The 20,204-nt window shown below is 37.8% G+C and overlaps 1 protein-coding gene across 3 annotated transcripts in view; it reads right to left on the minus strand.

Annotated features, from left to right (window-relative positions):
• The window catches only part of LOC110592062 (lymphocyte antigen 75), a 128,358-nt gene that overhangs the window by 102,050 nt on the left and 6,104 nt on the right, over positions 1-20,204 (minus strand). For all 3 annotated transcript variants that reach the window (XM_021703026.2, XM_044913655.1, XM_044913654.1), the window contains exons 3-8: positions 13,920-14,090; positions 10,677-10,841; positions 6,616-6,726; positions 5,339-5,482; positions 2,696-2,887; positions 1,449-1,606 (exon numbers count right to left, since the gene is read on the minus strand). In XM_021703026.2, coding sequence (XP_021558701.1) covers positions 1,449-1,606; positions 2,696-2,887; positions 5,339-5,482; positions 6,616-6,726; positions 10,677-10,841; positions 13,920-14,090 — 941 coding nt within the window. The remainder of the gene's footprint in view (positions 1-1,448; positions 1,607-2,695; positions 2,888-5,338; positions 5,483-6,615; positions 6,727-10,676; positions 10,842-13,919; positions 14,091-20,204) is intronic.

Genomic DNA, 20,204 nt, shown 5'->3' on the forward strand with positions numbered 1-20,204 from the left:
GAAAATGAATGACTATGTCTGGGAACATACTCCTAGAAAATGCTACCCGACAGTCCTGCAAGGTTGTGGCTCACAGTCTGTAATTTCAGCACCACCTCAAGATCATAGTGGAGATGAATTCCATTTTCTTAGAAGAGTAACAATAAAACCATCAAAGGACATTTAGTACAGAAGTTGAAGAAAGAAGAACTCAGCCTACACGCAGTTGACGGTGTTCAAGTCTTCTCCCACATGACATGGTCAAAGTTTGCCCATTGGTTAAAAACTTCCGGACATGTCAACCAACCATGCTATTTCAGTCTCCTCATATATAACATAATCATGGTAATTAGAACAGCTACTCTCCAAGAATTCCAGAATCAAAAGTTCCTTCCACTTTACTTTAGCTTAGACTTTAAAATTCTCTCTTAACATGACTTTTGCTTAAGTCACTCTGCTTTCTTCAAATTAAATTTCAACAAGTTAATTGTGATAAGAGTCAGTTTCAAACACTGGAATGCTGTCTAGGTATGTTATCAGTTTAGTCTTGCCTGTGGGATCTCAGTTCTATCTTTGACACTGTATCAAAGACATCTTAAATACCCTTTTAAATAGAGCACCAAATGTGACACCCTTCTAAATTCATCTATGACACCTTTCTAGATACATCTTTACTCTTGAAACACTCCTAAATACACATATCATTTATTACTTCCACTTAAGTCTCTCTAGAAGTTTGGGGGACACAAGCCTCCTAAATAATTAGAAGTCCCCAGGAAAGTGATACAAACAAAATATAAAGATACACATGTCTTTTCTCTCAACATGCAGCCTATTTTGGACTCTTAACTAAAGCATGTTCAATAAATAGTTAAGCATTCTACAGAAGAAAGCTGTTCTCTGAAAAACATTAGACTTAATTTTTAATTAATTAATTAATTTTTAAAGATTTTCTTTTTTTAAGTAATCTCTACACCCAATGTGGGGCTTGAACTCATAAACTGGAGATCAAGAGTTGCATGCTCCACTGACTAAGCCAGCCAGGCGCCCCTGGACCTAATTTTTAAATAAAAATATTTTTTCACTTCTCAAATTAAGATTAATATAAAAATCTGAACATGAATTCAGAAGATGGGATTTTTCCCTTAAGTTGTGGTTATATGTTAAATATACTGATGGTCCAGAGAGAAAGCAGCTTATTAGAACCAATCTGGCACAAGAATTGAGTTCTAACGGGATTTCCTTCGTGTGTTTCAGACCAGAGCAGATACTCTCAGACAGGAAGTGGATTGCTTACTTAGTCATTGTTTTATTTACATCTTTTTTCCAGTAGCTTCCAGAAAGACAATCTACAGGGCTATGACCTTTTATTTTCTTTCTAGGCTTAAACACAAATATCCCAACCAAAATCATCTTAATATTATTTGGTATACAATAAGAATATAAATAAGCCACAGGAAGTTTCCTACCTTTCCTAAATAGGAAACGCAGTTGGGAGTCTTATTGTAGGGAACATTTGGCTCATTCTTATTCCAATATGTTAGAGTAACTTCAGTACCATCAGACCACTGAAATAAACTTGGTACATTTTTGTTCTTAAGACCTATCCATATTTCTTCTTTGGCATCTAAAAGAAAAATATTTTATTTATTTGGTTTTACTCAATTACATACTTCAATATGTATATTGTTACTGATTTTACATTCTGATAATGGGGTTTTAGGAGCCTCCATGGTATCTGTAATCAATCTATGAAAATATTGATAATTTAGGCAGGCCAGGAGTCAAGGGGTTTCAGGGTACTTATGCAGTCAGAGTACACAGTGGAAAAGCCACACTGTGATCTGTAGGTTAGGTGTTCCTGCTATCTGATTAGATAAACCTTGCTTTATGGGTTATATAGGTTTCCTCTGCTATCCGAAAGCTCTTTCTGCCACTTCACTTTTACCGCCTGTTTTCACTAAGTGAAAGAAATCTGAGGTGGATTTTTGCTTTTACAAAATGGTGTTTGCTCCTTTGTTTTTATGCCATTTTGGTTTATGAAAGGTTTCATAAGAACAGTCTCCTTTTGGACAGCAGGGGAAAACTGCAATGAAATTCTACAAATACAATCATAGATACTCCAGTTAGAATAGGATTGATGTTCATCCCTGCCCTGGGATGATGATGCTGCCCTCCCAGGGGAAACAATTAACACCATGCTGACACAGAATAGGTGTCTATTATTAGCTATTACTATTAGTGAATCCTAGGAGGAGGATATAATACAGCCTGTCTCGTGTATTTTTGTTCTTCAGTCTTTAGCCTTTAAATAATTACAAAAGTGAAGTAATCGTGAAATAATCATCACTTAAGCATCTGGAGCAACTTAAATAGCACTTAGTTTATGAGAAGAGGGAAATTATTCAATCACTGGCTATACTGTCAAATTGGCAGCTATTAGCTACATGTGGCTATTTGTAAATTAATTAAAATTAAATAAAAGTAAAAATCAGTTCCTCAGTTACATTGCAAGTGTTCACAAGCCACAAATGGCTGGTGGCAGCTGTACTGGACAGCACAGATTATAGAACAGTTCCATCATCACGGAAAATGCTATTGGACAGTGCTGATCTGTAAGGATCAAATTGTAAGCTTTCATTTCCACCAAGAGTCTAAAAATAGGGGTACTTTAGAATGTTTTAAACCTCTCAAATAGGATGTTTTAAAAACTTACCGCCATTATGGAGTTTTGTGACAACCACCTCCACATCTGCTAAAGAATGAATGCTGATGAGATCGCCGCTCAAGGCTTTGCATTTCGTATGTGCCTTATCCCAGGAATCACTTTCATTTACCAGCAGATAGCAAAAACCATTATTTGACAGCCAGCCTGCATCACAGTGTGTATCTAAATATGTCCAAACATCTGCAGGAAAAGCAGCTATTTATGTTCCAGTAAAGATACATCTATTTTGAATCAATAACATTGCAAATTCTTCCTTCTTAAATCATCAAGATTCTGGAAAACGGGGGAATGGGATGTCAAATAGCACAGGGACATGAATTTATGTGTTGCTTCATTCTACATAGCATCATAAGAATGACTGCAAGGGTAAAGATAATGATATGACTGTAATGTGATACAAATGTGCTACATGATTAGGCTCCGACTATTTGAGGAGGGACTGCCCTCAGTCCTAATAGACAGGAGAATTGTGTGGGGTAAGCCAGTTGCTGACCAATCTTCCCTGGTATAGGGATTTGTTAGGTTCCCCTCCAATCTCTGACTTTGAGAGGTTATGAAGTCCAGCCTCCTTTCATGTATGGTCAGATTAGCAGGGGATGTGCATTCATGCCTACCACTGGACAAAGGACAGAGATTTAGGGAATAGAGTAAAACATTTATAAACTCCACATGAAAGAGAAGATAGCAATTCAAGGGAAAGGGCACAGGACCTCTCTGGACCTCTTCTTTCCTTCCCGCTCGTAGACCTACATCCTCATGCAATTAGTGATTCTTTGTTTTGACCATGTTAAAACTTACTCAGATGATGGTCAAGAAAGACTGGAGAAAAAGACTGAGGTATAAAACCGCACAAAATATTTCTATCCTTCTTAATAGAATTAGAAATTAAGTCAATTACTCAGACTTCATGGATTCTGAACTGTTTGGAATGTATGTTGTATAAAACACAGCATCTTGGGCGCCTGGGTGGCTCAGTTGGTTAAGCGACTGCCTTCGGCTCAGGTCATGATCCCAGAGTCCTGGGATCGAGTCCCACATCAGGCTCCCGGCTCAGTGGGGAGCCTGCTTCTCCCTCTGACCCTATCCCCTCTCATGCTGTTTCTCTCTCTTTCTCTCTCAAATAAATAAATAAAATATTAAAAAAAAAAAAAGAAAACAGCATCTTAAAAATGTGGACAGTTTATTCTTCATTTAAAGATAAAATTCAGGTCCAGTTAGCTTCTCACACTTGCAAGATAACTCAATTTTAAGTTTCTGAAATAGCACTTGCTGCTATTATTATTATTATTATTTTATTTTACAATTATGATAAAGGAACAGAGGAAAAAATACCTATAATTGAACTTAGAACAAACATTTTCCTATTCTAGTCTTTGTCTCTATGAATACATATTTTTACAAGATTAAAATGAGAAGTAGGCATATCATTTTGCTCTGCTCTTGTATTTTCCTGTTGGCAGTTATTTTAATAAATGCATATTACTCGATCATGTGGAAACATCATGATTTACTTAATAATTGCTACTACAGCATATTTATTTGATCTGTCATCAGTCACCCTGGTTTATTTTCATCTGTGCTGTCTTTTCTATTATGCTTTTTTGTGTGGACTAAATTTGGTTTGAATCAACTTGGAAGATGAATGTTCATTTCCCCCTATATTTTAATAAAACATCTCCTGACAATCTTTATTCTATATATTTATTTTTTAGTCTTAAAAAATAGCTTTATGCTCCTATATGGATAAGAAATTTTATTCCCTTCCCCAACATTCTTTAAACAAGACATTTTAAAACCTCCTTTTTTTCCCTCCCAGTTTTGAGTAATAGTTTTTCTTATTCAGGAGGATTTAATCAAATACCAGGTATGTGGTGGGGCTTGTGCAAGATAGTAAGGGCCCTCTTCTTATTCTTTCAAAGGCTTCTGAAGTTTCTCTGCACCTCAGAAACTTCAACTGTTCCATGTTTCTCTTATCCCTGAAATCCCTTGAAAAAAAAAAAACAAACCCTCCTTGTACACGTTTGTCCTTCTGCACCTCCCCTTTTCTACCTGATTTATCAACACAACAACCTAAAGAAGCAGCCTGGCAAAGAAGGACAGAGCAGAGGTGGGCATCGCGGGGCAGGAACTGGAAACCCTAGAAGAGTTCCCCCATCCGTCGTTTTCTACTTTTCACAGAGGCAAGTCATACATAAAACCTGAGTGTGCATCAGCATCTCCAGGAAGGCTTCTTAAAACACAGATTGTTGGGGCCTGCAGAACTTTTGATTCAGTAAGTCTGGGGGGGGGGGGTCCTAAGAATTTGTATTTCAAACAGGTACAGGTGATACTGATACTCTTGGTCTAGGAACCATACTCTGAGCACCACTGTTCCAAAGAAAAAAGAGCCACCTGTGAACAGAAATGTATTTCTTACCTAGAATATCTCTGCCTTCTTATGGCGATATACCAAACCAAAGCTTTACACATATAAAGTTAATAATAGCCAACCACAGGGTCTAAATGAAGTAGTTTTTGGCATTGGCAGGAATAGGTGAAGGAAAGGTAGAATTAGATATCTGAAATGGATCTACTTGACTTCACAAAACTATAATTTTAAGACCTACTTGCACAAGGAAATGAAAAAGATACCTGTTAACTCCACTGTGTTATTTAATGGTTTCTTGCAGACATAGGGCAATTGAGCTTCACAGGAAAAACTCTGCCATAGACCAGACATGGCAACCATTCTCGCACAGCTGGATCCGCCTATTATCATAGGTGCACTAGGCATATCTTAAATGGTAGAATTTTCAAAGAATTAGAAAGAGAAGGTTAGGCCCAGAGTGGTGGTTAGAAAAAATAATTTGTATTCTTAATTTTCTGCTTCTATTGGAACTCATAAAATAGTTAAACCTTCTATTAAATTGAGATGTATAAGCCTCAATGAACACCCATGTGCTTAAATATGTCTTCCTTCTAAAATACAGGATCCAAGGCCAAATACTATGACACAGTATAGTTAACTTAAAAAACAAAACCAAAAATCAAAAACAAACCTCTGCCCCCAATCAATTTCCATATCATACTCTGCAGACGGTAGCTCTTAATCTTCTACTCTATATAATAAATATTCTAATTTATGATTCTGTAATGCCCTTAAGACCTTGAATTAAAAGTTAAATTATCTTTAAAGATTTTATTTACTGAGATAATAGAGAATTTATTCACTAATAATAAAGTTTCATTAAACTAAAATGACCTATTGGTATTTTACTGCACTTAACCCATTTTTCTTTTATGTGTACAGGATACTTTCGTACTGAAGCTAGTGTTAACTCTTAGGTTCTACATTTGTCAGAAGCCCAAGATTTTATTTTTTAAAAAAAGGTATCTAAACTTCTTTTGGGGAGAAAAATCTTTTGGCTAAGTAGGATTTTGTTTGTTTTATTCACTATAAAATTTTCTTTAAGGTATTCATTTGTGTAATAAAATACAGCCATTATGTTGTTAGTACTTGAGGACTACCGTACAAGACCCCAAGAGTTTTAAAATGAGAACATATTTCTGTATGGATTTGAGCTGCAGATGAAACAACACAGGTTAGTCATAGACACGTCAAGTCACCTGAGGGACACAGAACAGCTTCTAGGCCATGTGATGGGGTTTATTCTGCTGTTACTTAAAAATGTAGGGTTGCCGTAAAGGTTAGAGACAAATGCTCAGTTATCCATGATAGGTTCAACTTGTCTATAATGGTATCACAGTAAAGAAGGAATTAGGGGAAAAAATTCTTTGGAGAAGTAACCATAATAACAGTTGTCAAGATTTGAAATTTTTATAAGCTATCAGTGAGTGGGATGCTTTTGTTTATTTACTTTTTTGGAGCTTTTGCTCTGTGCATAGCAGGTGGAGGAGGGAGCAGTTACCTGGGTCCCAGTTGAGAAAGTTTAATGGCCTGTGGTCTGACCATTCCCAGCCTCTAGCAGAGTATAGCTGATTTAAGCCAATCCAGAAAATTCTTGGGATGCCTTCTTTTTCTGTAAGAATCATATAATTTTAACAAGTGACAAAATTACCTAAATTATTATCTAAGTCAGACTTAAGTTTCTACTAATAGCAAAAATATCTGAAGACCTTGATTGTAAGTCAGGAATCTATCCAGTTTCATAAAAATACTTGTCTTATGAGGCTGTAATGATGATTAAATTATTTAATTTATCTGGAGATATTAGGGTTTTACTCATAGCTTGAATTTACCAAATATTTATATTTATTATAAAACAGTGTGATAGGATTTATCTGAATTAGTCAATAGGTATTTGTTTTATATATAGAAAAAGTGCTTAGAGTTTTGTGCAAAAGGGAAAAAAACAACCCATGGGACTCACCTCTTCCTTTAAAGAACTTACTAGTCTTATAAAAAGTAAATGCACATACATGCAGGATATACTTGTTTTCAAGTCAGACTGATTGTGTTCAAATTTTGGCTCTGCTAATTACTTGTGGGTGACCTTGAACAAGTTACATTTCCTCTCTGATCCTCACATTCCTCATCTGCCAAGTGAGCATAATAAAAATACCTATACCTCATAGCGTTGTTATATGGTATTAAATAAGATAATGTCTGAAAAGCATTTAGTCCTCAGTCTGAAACATCATTGTCAAATCATCAGAGACTCAATAACTTGGGTTTCTTGATTTTTAAAAAGATTTATTTATTTATTTTAGAGAGAGAAAGCAAGGGTGGGGGGAGGGGTAGAAGGAGGGGGAGAGAGGCAGACACCCCACTGAGGGTGGAGCCTGATGTGGGGCTCGAGCCCACAACCCTAAGATCACAACCTGAGTCAAAATCAAAAGTTGATCACTCAACCAACTGAGCCACCCAGGTGCCCTGGGTTTCTTAATTTTTAAAAAATAAAATAAAAACTTTCTGTTTATAAACTTTCTAGTAAAAAATGTGCAATACTCTGATGGAAAAAGATAGAAATGTAGTGATCCGAAGGGGTACGTGCACCCCGATGTTTATAGCAGCAATGTCCACAAAAGCCAAACTATGGAAAGAGCCAAGATGTCCATCGACAGATGAATGGATAAAGAAGATGTGTATATATACAATGGAATATTATGCAGCCATCAAAAGGAATAAAATCTTGCCATTTGCAACAACGTGGATGGAACTGGAGGGTATTATGCGTGAAATAAGTCACTCAGAGAAAGACATGTATCATATGATCTCATTGATATGAGGAATTCTTAATCTTAGGAAACAAACTGAGGGTTGCTGGAATGGTGGGGGGTGGGAGGGATGGGGTGGCTGGGTGATAGACATTGGTGAGGGCATGTGCTATGGTGAGCGCTATGAATTGTGTGAGTCTGTTGAATCACAGACCTGTACCTCTGAAACAAATAATACATTATATGTTAAAAAAAAGAAGATAGTAGGAAGGGAGAAGTGAAGGGGGGGAAATCGGTGGGGGAGATGAACCATGAGAGACTATAGACTCTGAGAAACAAACGGAGGGTTCTAGAGGGGAGGGGAGTGGGGGGATGGGTAAGCCTGGTGATGGGTATTAAAGAGGGCACGTACTGAATGGAGCACTGGGTGTTATATGCAAACAATGAATCATGGAACACTACATCAAAAACTAATGATGTAATGTATGGTGATTAACATAAAATAATAATAAAAAAGAAGAATTAATCCCCCCCAAAAAAAGATATACAATTGTACTGAATTCATAAAAGATGTCACAAATAAGTACAAAGGCATACCATTTTCATGGATGAGAAGACTTAATAATGTAGTGACAGCAGTGCCTCTTTAATTAATCTATAATTCAATGCAATTCCAAAGTCCCAATAAAGTTTTTCATTGAGATTAATAAGGTGATCCTTGAATTTATAGAAAAGATTAAGTGATTAAAAAAAAGCCAGTGCAATTCAAGAAAAAATATAAGAGAGGACTTGCTCATCCATATATACTATGCAGCTGGCATAATTAAAACAGTGTGGAATAGACACACAGACAGACAAGTAGACCAAAGGAATAGGATGGAGAGCCTAGAAATAACCCACATGTAATAGGGGAGTTTATACTTATTAGAGGTGGCATAACAAATCTGAGGGAAAAATGTGAAATAAATAGTGCTTGGTCAACTGACATTCATGCAGAGAAAGATAAATTAGATTCCCACCTCTAGAAATTTTATTCCAGATGGATTATGGATATAAATATGAAAAGCAAAATTATAAACTTTTGGAAGAAAAATGAGAGGATATGTTTATCATATTAGGGCTAAGAAAGAATTTGCTAAGTAATATAAATAAGCACAAAACATTAAGGAAAAGATTGACTGACCAAATTAAAACTAACATATTTTTAAATGATAAGAAGCAACAAATGTAAAAAGACCAAAGACTAGGAAAATATATTTGTAATCCTACAAGAAAAGATAAGTATATGTAAAGAACTATAACAGATCAATAAGAAAAAGCCAAACAACTCAATAGAAAATAGGCAAGGGATATCAACTGGCAGATTATAAACTGAAAACCTGAATGCCTAATAAACACGAGACACAAAACCACATGAATTATCAGTAAAATATAAAAGAAAAATGAAATACCATTTCACATTCATCACTTTGGCCAACTAAGTCTGATAACACCAGGTGCTAATGGAGGTGTAAATGAATGCAGCTCCTTTGGAAAGCAATTCAGAATTTTTGGTTAGAGGTGAAGAGATGTGCGCCCCATGACTCAGCAATTCCTATTCTAGAGAAACTCTCATACATGTCTGCCCCATGAGGCACATCTGAGGATGTTCCTTGCAATAGGAAAAGCTGAAAATAACCTGTTTCTCAATAGGAGAATGGATAAGTTGTGGTTTATTCATACAATGCAATACTTTACAGCAGCAGATGACAATGGATAAACTTACATATGGGCAAATAAGCATTTGTATCATTTAAAAACAGAACAATAGTATAATGAAAACATATACAGTATTTAGACATATATATGTTGTAAAAGTACTCAAAGAATGGTTATTTTGAGAGATGGACATGGAGCTTTAACTCTGTTAATATTTTATTTTGGGGCGCCTGGGTGGCTCAGTGGGTTAAGCATCTGCCTTTGGCTCGGGTCATGATCCCAGGGTCCTGGGATCGAGCCCGGCATCAGGCTCCCTGCTCCACGGGGAGCCTGCTTCTCCCTCTTCCACTCCCCCTGCTTGTGTTCCCTCTCTCGCTGTGTCTCTCTCTGTCAAATAAATAAATAACATCTTAAAGCAAAAAACAAAAACCAAAATCATTGTATTTCTTTAAAGGGACGGAAGCAGGGAATCAATCAATGCAAAGCAATATGACAAAATGTTAAGTGTATAAAGAGTGTGTAAAGTCAGGGTGGTGGTTACACAGATTTCTTTCAGGTTATTTTCTTTTTCTGTATATATGTTTTCATAATTAAAAATTTAAGAATTCCCACCATTACCACACAAACAAAATAAAACAAAATCCTATCCACTCAGTGTGTCCATTGATTAAATCCACTTTAAGGTTTTCTTAGTCCTCTCCTTGCCTTTGAGGATGGCACTCCTCTACTCAACACAAGGACCTTTCACTGAGGCCTCTGGTATGACTCAGCCATCTTTGTCACCTTCCTTAATTTCTCTACTTTTCATTGTTCAAAGAGTTTAATGTTCACCTTTTAAGAAATCTTGTCAGTTAGGCTTAGGGTAGCAGTTTAATCCCACTACCTCACTCCATTTTGTGAACATTACCCTCTTTTCAGTCTCAAACATGAAATGCATTTTCAATGGATAGAATAGGATTATATTCATACCTTTCTGCCTGTGGGCTTCAGTGTTGACATTAAAGAGAAGATAGAAAAATATATATACAAAACAACATACCTGGATATGAAAATAGAGGTAGACAGATGGCATCTTTACAATCCCAGCAATTTGCTCTACCACATGCAAACTTACCTTTAAGATAAGTTAATTCAGCAGCATTGCCGATGCTCAGTAAGTCAGCTCCTTGATTCTGACACGAAACATAAGCTTCCTTCCAAGAAAGAGCTGCCTGAGTATTAAATTGGTAGCAACTTCCAATCTGCTCATTCTTTTCCCAATTATCTTCACAGCCATTTTCTGTTGATAAAAAGATATATTAGTGATCATAAAGTAAGGGCATAATGTTTTATATTACTAACAATGCTTACCAATATTGCAATTCATTTTCCATACTCTTAGGATACACTAAAATTAAAGCTTATTGTTCGACTAGACCATATTTTGATTCTTTGGTTACACAAAGAAATTGAAGTCATGGGAACTAAATGACTTTGGTTGATTAAAGCTTCAACTCTCCTATCCTCTACTCTCCCTTTATCCCCTATCAATTATAATGCCATATTTTAGCCCATGCCTGCCCTCTGCTGAAATGTAGGAGTCTTCAAATGTGTTCACATTGTCAAACTCCTGAGCTGATGGAAAACAAGCTCACTTGAAGACGGTGGCAGACTGCAGAGGGGTTTGCCTACAGCCTGCAGTGAAACCACTGTGTGTGTGTGTGTGTGTGTGCAGACATGCTGCTTAAACACCAAGACTTAGAACCCAAGTGACTACCTTATTTGAAAAACTCAATCTAAATTTCTCCTTAATGTTTTAACAGATGATTTAATATATGACACATAATATTATATAACCAATATTGCAGATGTCTATGTAGACATACATGTGCATATGTATACAGACATACATGTTCATTGTATAATGTGCATATTATTTTCTTTAACAAAAATCTAAAAAGCAAGTATAACTTCAGACAAAGACCCTTCAAATTATTTCTTAGATGAGATATATAGGTCTTGACACAACTGGTTCGAAAATATACTTAGAGACTCCCATGTACTCTCTAGAAGAGGAAACCCAATATAGACTGTGCCAAGTGTGTCCCAGGTTCCACTCAGGGAGTTTTCCAAAGGGCCTACAATAACCAGTCACCCATCACATGTTAGACCCATGGCCTTTCAAGCTGGAAGGGCCCATTGAGATCACCTTGTCTAATGCTCTCATTTCACAGATGGGAACAAAGATCTAGAAGTGTCTGTGGCAGAGCTATAATCAGAGCACTGGTCCCTAAATCTGGTCTTGATCTTCCGAATGGCATACACTGCTTCTTCAGCCACTTTCGAATGGCCTAAATAGCAACTGAGGTGGATGTGACATTTGATGAAAACAAAATACGTGGATTTGCAAGTACATCGCCTAAAGTTTCCTTATTATCCCTGGGGCCTTATGCCTGTAAATCCAGAAGCTTCCAGTGGGATGGCAGTATGTTTGCTATAAAATATAATGTACATGGTTTAGCCATCCTTGGTTTTGAGAAACTCACAGTCTTGCTTCTTCCCTAAAAATAACTCTGAGAGGTATATGAATACTCCCATTCTCACCCCCACCACCCAAAGGAAGCTAAAGATACTGAGACTAATGACAGTCAAGGAAGCAAGGTAGAGTGGAATAAGTACACTGGGGAATGAGGGTCAGGAATTCTGGAATCTCCACCGGACTCCATACAAATGTGTTCTGACCCTGACAGACCGTGTCATCAATTTGCATCTGCTGCCCCTCACCTGAGAAATGAGGGTTTGCAACTGGATAACCTCTAAGCTCCCTTTCACATCTAAAATTTTGGATCCAGACTATAGTGAGGTTTAAATGAAATCAGTGACTAGTTGACCAAACTCTGCCTGATATCAACTGTAGCTGAAGCAAATATTGGCTTTTATCTTTCAGTAGGTTCTGAGTATTGAAAAGCCTGTGCCTCTACTGAGAACAGTAAATTCTCAAAGTGTGGTCCCCAGACCAGCATCATCAACATCACCTGGGAGCTCACTGAACTGCAAATTCTTGGGCCTCACTCCAAATCTACCAAATTACAATTTCTGGAGGTGGGCCCCCAGAAATCTTTGTTCTAACATACTTTCCAAGTGATTCTGCTGCAGAACCATTGGCTCAGTATAACCTCTTCTAGTTGCTTAGAACTCTTCATTTTGAAGCTCAGCTTCCCTTAAGGAGGCATCAGCATTAGTAATACCACCAGGTTGGCTACTGAATGAGGCATTATAGTGTATTTGTTTGGGTCAAGGACTTCAGAGCTGGATTTCCTAGATTTGAATCCTAGCTCTAAAATGTATTAGCTATGTGACCTTAGGCAAATGATATAACTCCCCTGCACCTCACTTTGCTCATCTGTATAATGGGGATAATTAGTGGTACCTACCTTAAAGGGTTGTGTGAAGATTGAACGGGTTAATATAGTTTGAGTGCTTAGAATAGTACTTGACACTCGGCAGGGCCCTATAAGTATTAAATATTATTACCCACGTCTGGAGCTTTTCCCTTTCTCTTTATTAGACACTCGTCCAAACTATTGCCCAATTAATCTGGAGCACTTATCACTTGTCAGGTACTATGACCTGTAACTCCCACCTGACTGGTAAGAAAATATGTCTGTTATATACCAGATCATGATGCAACTGCTACGTTGGTCTCTCTCTCTTTCTAAAGAAGAGTGAATTCTTTAGCACACCCTGAGTAGTTTGCTTCTAGTAAGAAGCAATTAGAAAAAATGCTCTGCCCAACATAAAGAAATGGCAGGAGAACAGTGTCACTAATTTTGAGAGGACCAGGGATATAGGTCTCTTTGGTCCCTCTTTGCTTTAGGCCATAAATATACTTAAGTCTCTACCACCCTAACAGTTTTTCTTCAACCTATCTACCCCCCAAAACCACCATCCTCGCTCTTTTTCTATTCCATAAAACTTAAGAGGCTTTCTCTACTTCTTGTTCACACTTCAGTCCACTATAACCTGGCTTCTACAACCACTGGTCTTTTGAAACTGCTGTAGCAAAGGTCAACAGCAATTTCCTAACTGCTCATGCCTTTTCCACTTCCTCTTCCTAAGGCATCTGTGCTATAGAACATTCCCTCCTCCTTTGTCTTCCATGGCACCATCTTCTCTTGGTTCTTTCCTTGGCCTACTTCTGAAAGCAAGTTCATAGCTACACATTACTTCCTTTTCTCTCCTCAAATACATACCTTCTCTAGGATAATATTTGTTGCGGTCATTTTTGAGTTATCTCAGACTCTTCCTTCTTCCTTTGGTCTCACATAAATGGTATCCATTTTCTTTTCATATATAAAGCCTGCTAGCCCATACATACCTGGTTTTAAGCAGATGCCCCACTTTTGATCATATTCATAATTTAAGGTGGTTGCACACCATGGCCCACCATAATTTTCATCAAAAATGCACTCATGATGCCAGGTCCCATTAACTAAGAATGGAAATTCACAAGGTCTTCCATAGGAGTTCCCACCTCTGGTATATATCTCTGTGGTGTGGGGAGGAAGTAGAGGAAAGGAAAGTTAAAAACTGGACAATCACCTTCAGTTAACCGATTCCTAAATTTTCTGTGAGAGAAAGATTGCTGTTTTCACTTAAGAGAATATAGTATGTAGGTAGGCTGCACAGTGTGAAAATTCAGAGCATGGATGCAGCATTCAGCTCTGAACTTGAATGCTGGCTCAACTGTGGGACTGTGGGCAAGCTCTCCAACTTTTATTAGCCTCAGTTTCTATATTTGTTAATTAGGAATAATCGTATCTAGCTTATAGGTTTGTTCAAGAGGATTCAATGAGATAATCCATGTAAACCTTCATTTATTGTGGTGTGATGAAGAGCTAAACGATCCCGGCTTGATTCAGCAGGGATCAACTGATTACCATGGGTGGCAGAGAACTTCACCAGAAGGAGTGCCCTGCATGAGACTAAATTTACATTCTATTTTATTTTCTTTAGTAAGATTGGGGCCAGAAAAATACCTTGGAATCACTGAGGGTGGGTGTGGACTTTGGAACCAACTGTAGTTAGACAGATGGACACATAGCCCCATTGTTCACTGATTGGTGGTAGAATTGAGGTTGTGCGTCTCAAGAAGTGGGGGAAACAACAGCTGGAACTCTGAGAAGGTTCTTGGAGAGAAGCAGGGCATGGTAATTCAGGTTATAAAAGAACCAGCTTTAGCTGGGCAGTCATGGGACTAGCTGGTGGCCAGCGATGTAGCAGAACTAGTTTTTCATTTTAATAATTTCCCCTGGTACGTGGAGAGGAACTGAAAAAATTATTCCGATCTCAAAGTATCCTTAGAAATACTAAAGGAAGTGCTCAATACTTTTGCGGATAACAGTTCTCTTGGAAAGGTGTTTTATTAGAACAGCTAACTGTGTAATTATTTTGGTTACCTTTATCCATACCCTTAATTTGTTTAAAACCAAGGTCATTATCATATCAAATAATGGCTATTGGGTAAAGCATAATAGTCAGATCTTATCACCCTTTATCAGGCTATTAGGGTCCATTAAAATGTCTCACAGATTTGCTTAAAAGTGTGCTTAAGAAATAAGTCAATCAGAGAAAGACATGTATCGTATGATCTCACTGATATGAGGAATTCTTTTTTTTTTTTTTTAAGATTTTATTTATTTATTTGACAGAGAGAGACACAGCGAGAGAGGGAACACAAGCAGGGGGAGTGGGAGAGGGAGAAGCAGGCTTCCCGCGGAGCAGGGAGCCTGATGCGGGGCTCGATCCCAGGACCCCGGGATCATGACCCGAGCCGAAGGCAGATGCCCAACGACTGAGCCACCCAGGTGCCCCGATATGAGGAATTCTTAATCTCAGGAAACAAACTGAGGGTTGCTGGAGTGGTGGCGCGTGGGAGGGATGGGGTGGCTGCGTGATGGACATTGGGGAAGGTATGTGCTATGGTGAGTGCTGTGAATTGTGTAAGACTGTTGAATCACAGACCTGTACCTCTGAAACAAATAATACATTATATGTTAAAAAAAAAAAAGAAAAAGATAGTAGGAAGGGAAAAATGAAGGGGGAAATCGGAGGGGGAGACGAACCATGAGAGACTATGGACTCTGAGAAACAACTGAGGGTTCTAGAGGGGAGGGGAGTGGGGGGATGGGTTAGCCTGGTGATGGGTATTAAAGAGGGCACGTATTGAATGGAGCACTGGGTGTTATACGCAAACAATGAATCATGGAACACTACATCAAAAACTAATGATGTAATGTATGGTTATTAACATAACATAATAAAATTAAAAAAATAAAATAAAACTTCCTCTTTACCGTAAACCTGTGAGATTAATAGGGCAAGTATTACACTTTTTTGTGAAATCTCCATTTTTGCAGTGTGGTTAAGTAAGACATTCAGTAAACTGTAAGTGACAGAGATGAGAACTGGCTCTCTCATTAGAGTCCTTGACATGTTAAGGACACCTTGTGACTTTAATGGCTGCCTTCTCAGGTTTCAAGTTATGTTTCATAGCTCAAAGCTGGGCTTCAATTAAAAAGCTCTCCTATTCACAATATACTTTGAAGAATGATAAGCATATAACAACCACCACATCAGTAGCAGCTAAATTATGCTAACTATTCAGGAAGAGTTTTATTCTCACACATTCTTCACTGCTACTGGACCTCTTAAATCCCATGTGTTTCTCTAGAGAGACAGGCTTTTCCTGAGAAGAATCTTCTGTGTGAATTTATGATGATAGCACTCTTAAAACAACAGCATATTCTGCAATAGGTACAAATTTGTGATTTGAATCACTTACATGGAAAACGAACATTAATTTCTTCATTGAGGCAAAATAGCTTCAGTGGTTAAAGAGGTTGGCAGGCTCCTAAGAGTTGTTCAAAATGTAGACAGTTCAGTCATTTTCCTCTGGATTTGCCAAATACTCAAAATTTGAAGAGTGCGAGTGAGCTCAAGATATCTTAATGATTGATATAAATGCATATCTGGATGCTAGTCAAAAGCAATTCATTCATAACATTTATACAGCTAAAGTTTTCTCTCAGATGAACATGACTCCCATGGGGGTTGGAGAGAAAGGCAACCCAGGACATAATGACAAATAATTTTTCTTATATTAGACGTAAAAAATTTTATAAAAAAAATTTATAGAGCAAAAACCAAGGGAGAAATAAAAAAAGCTATATTTGGGGAATTCAATCATGGTTTTGAATGGTAGCCTTGCTCTAACAAGCTGGGTAACCTTGGACTTCACTCTTTTGGGACTCAAGTATCTTATCCTTCTTATCTCTATAAAGCTAGACAAAAGGTAGGGCAGGAACCAATATGGGGAGTCTGACATAGCAGTCCCAGATAAAGTCCTGAACTTCAGACAGTAGTCTCTAATCTAAGAAGAGGAAGGGACTACATAAATTTAAAAGAGTAAAACTTCCAGGACTTAATATGTGATTAAATTTAAATGGTGAGAGAGGAAAGCAGGACACTCTAGGGTGACTTGTAGATTTTTGACATATATGACTTAGATGGTACCAATCATCTGGAAAGGAATGGAGGAGGCAGGTTTGACCCTGGCTTCTGTGCAAATTAAAACTTGAGGTATGTGGCGATGAGTCAGAGCTATGGGAGCCTTTTCTCAGAAATCTCTAAATTTCTTCTTTGAAAATTCAGTGTTCCAAATATTGTATCTGGTAAGATCAGGAAATACTTTATGCCTGTGGGCTCTTGCTGGAGGCATTGTTTAAGCTCTCTCTGGGGTGGTACCCTAGGTGGGTTCTTAAACTTTTTTGTGTTACTGATCATTTTGGCAGCTGTGTGAAATGAGCAGGTCCCCTTCTCAGGAGAATATTACAAATGCATAAAATAAAAACCATAGGATTACAAAGAAAACCAGTTAGACTGAAATTTGGGGGACTGAAGGAATTTACAATTACAACTATATCCCTCAAAAGAACTTGGGTCAGGAGACAGGGAGAGCCCTGCCAAGAAAATTATCCTTTCTGATCTTTGAACAAATACAATGAAACAAGTCAAATCCAGTTCAAAAGGCATTTTCCTTTCATTCCATGTTCTCTCTTAGCTGCCAAGTTAGAGAAAGATTTTCAAAGGGCAAAATTTAAACTTGCCATTAAGTGGTATCCAGAAAGTAATTGCTTCTTTTTTTTTTTCTTTTTAGGTTTTATTTAAATTCAAGTTAGTTAACATATAGTGTATCATTAGTTTCAGAGGTAGAATTTAGTTTCATCACTTGCCTTTAACACCCAGTGCTCATTACAGCAAATACCCCCTTTAATGCCCATCACCCATTTACCCCATCCCCCCATTCACCTTCCCTCCAGCAACCCTCAGTTTTTTCCTTATAGTTGAGTCTCTTATGGTTTGCCTCCCAGTCTGTTTTTATCTTATTTTTCCTTCCCTTCCCCTATGTTCATCTGTTTTGTTTCTTAAATTCCACGTATGAGTGAAACCATATGGTAATATTTCTCTGACTGACTTATTTCATTTAGCATAATACATTCTAGTTCCATCCATGTCATTGCAAATGGCAAGATTTCATTCTTTTTGATGGCTGCGTAATATTCCATTTTATATATGGGAAGAAGCTGGCTAGCAAAAACAAACTTGTTCAACTACTCAAGGACTGAGGATCAAAGAAAAGGAAATCCCCATCTCTAATTCTCTAATCTAATACTTTCCCATAAGAGTAGAACCTCACATCTTAGAAATGGATGCATGCATCTTCAATAGGAAACAGAAATAGTTACTATAGGAGAGGAATTTGTGCAGATAACTGAAAGACTAAGGGGCCAAATTTAGCTTAATTGAGCTTTGAGAGAAAAGAAAAATCTCTGTAAAGCTAAGTAAATTTACAAAGAAGAGCAAAGGTGAGATAATAGTTAAGACTTAAGGATGATTAGGGGGCGCCTGGGTGGCTCAGTTGGTTAGGCGACTGCCTTCGGCTCAGGTCATGATCCTGGAGTCCCCGGATCGAGTCCCGCATCGGGCTCCCTGCTCGGCAGGGAGTCTGCTTCTCCCTCTGACCCTCCTCCCTCTCATGCTCTCTGTCTCTCATTCTCTCTCTTGCAAATAAATAAATAAAATCTTTAAAAAAAAAAAAGACTTAAGGATGATTAAATATATGTTTATATATCAACATTTGATGTAATTTAGAGCAACATGATAAAAAAGATTTGCTTGGGTGGTAACTAATTACACCTACTCATTCTTTTTTTTTTTTTTTTTAAGTAGGCTCCCCGCCCAGCATGGAGCCCAACTCGTGGAGCCCAGTGTGGGGCTTGAACTCATGACTCTGAGATCAAGACCTGAGATGAGATCAAGAGTTGGACACTTAACCAGCTGAGCCACCCAGGCGCCCCGACTGACTCATTCTTTTTAAACTTGGAGATTTGTTATAATCTAGTTTCTAGACCCAGAACAAAGTTCATGATCAGCTCCCTCATAGGCAATATTCATATATAGTTGACACTCAAATAACATGGGTTTGAACTGCAAGGGTCCACTTATATGTGGGTTTTTTCGATAAATACGGTACAGTACTGTAAATGTATTTTCTATTCCTTATAATTTTTTTTTTTGAGAGAGAGGGAGAGAGAACACACATGCACACACTTGAGTGGGGGAGGGGCTGAGGGAGAGGGAGAGAGAGAATCTTAAGCAACTTCCATGCTCAAAGCAGAGCCTGACCTAGGCCTCCGTCTCACTACCAAGAGATCATGACCTGAGCTGAAACCAAGAGTTGGACACTTAACCAACTGAGCCACCCAGGCACCCCTCCTTATGATTTTCTTAATAGCATTTTCTTTTCTCTAGCTTACCTTACTGTAAGACTACAGTATGTAATATATATATAGCAGACAAAATACATGTTAACCAACTGTTTACGTTGTCAGTAAGGCTTCCAGTTAACAGTAGGCTATTAGTAGTTAAGTTTTGGGTGAGTCAACTTTTTAACTGCATGGGGGGCAGTTCCCCTAACTTTCACATTGTTCAAGGGTCAACTGTACTTATTTTTTAAAGCAATTGAGGAAAAAGTCCACTCTTAAAATCATAAACACAAACATCAAAGTGTGACAGCCATGCCAAAAATAAAAATGAACTCACCCAAGGTCTTAAAGCTTTTCCATTACATAAAAATCTGTAGACAAGGAGAAATGTATTTCCTTTATTTTTCTTTTTCTTTTTTCTTCTTTTTAAACTTAGAATAGGTTTGATTTTATTAGGTCATTTGAATTTCAACCTGTATGAAGGATTTCCTGTTACTCTAATGTTTCCTTTCCTCTGGAATTCAGAATGTAATCATAGGAAATACATATGCTCATGTATCATAGAGATTCCAGATCCCAGGTTTACTACAGAGTGACTGTGTGACCTCTGACAAGGCACCCAACCCCTTCTAGCCTTACCTGTAAAAGGGGAAAAGTAGCACCAATTTCACATAGGTAGCTCAATGATAATGCACAGTGCCTGGAATTGAATGCTAGCTCACTGCCCTTACCAGTGCATGACTTTGTGGTCAGTTGTGCATGTTCAATGTCACATTTACCAAACACAACGGCAAATGACTCAAAGTCCCTCTCCAATACTCACCATGGTAAGGCAT

Source organism: Neomonachus schauinslandi, chromosome 3, assembly GCF_002201575.2.
Source record: "Neomonachus schauinslandi chromosome 3, ASM220157v2, whole genome shotgun sequence".
In the NCBI taxonomy this organism is placed as follows: Eukaryota; Metazoa; Chordata; class Mammalia; order Carnivora; family Phocidae; genus Neomonachus; species Neomonachus schauinslandi.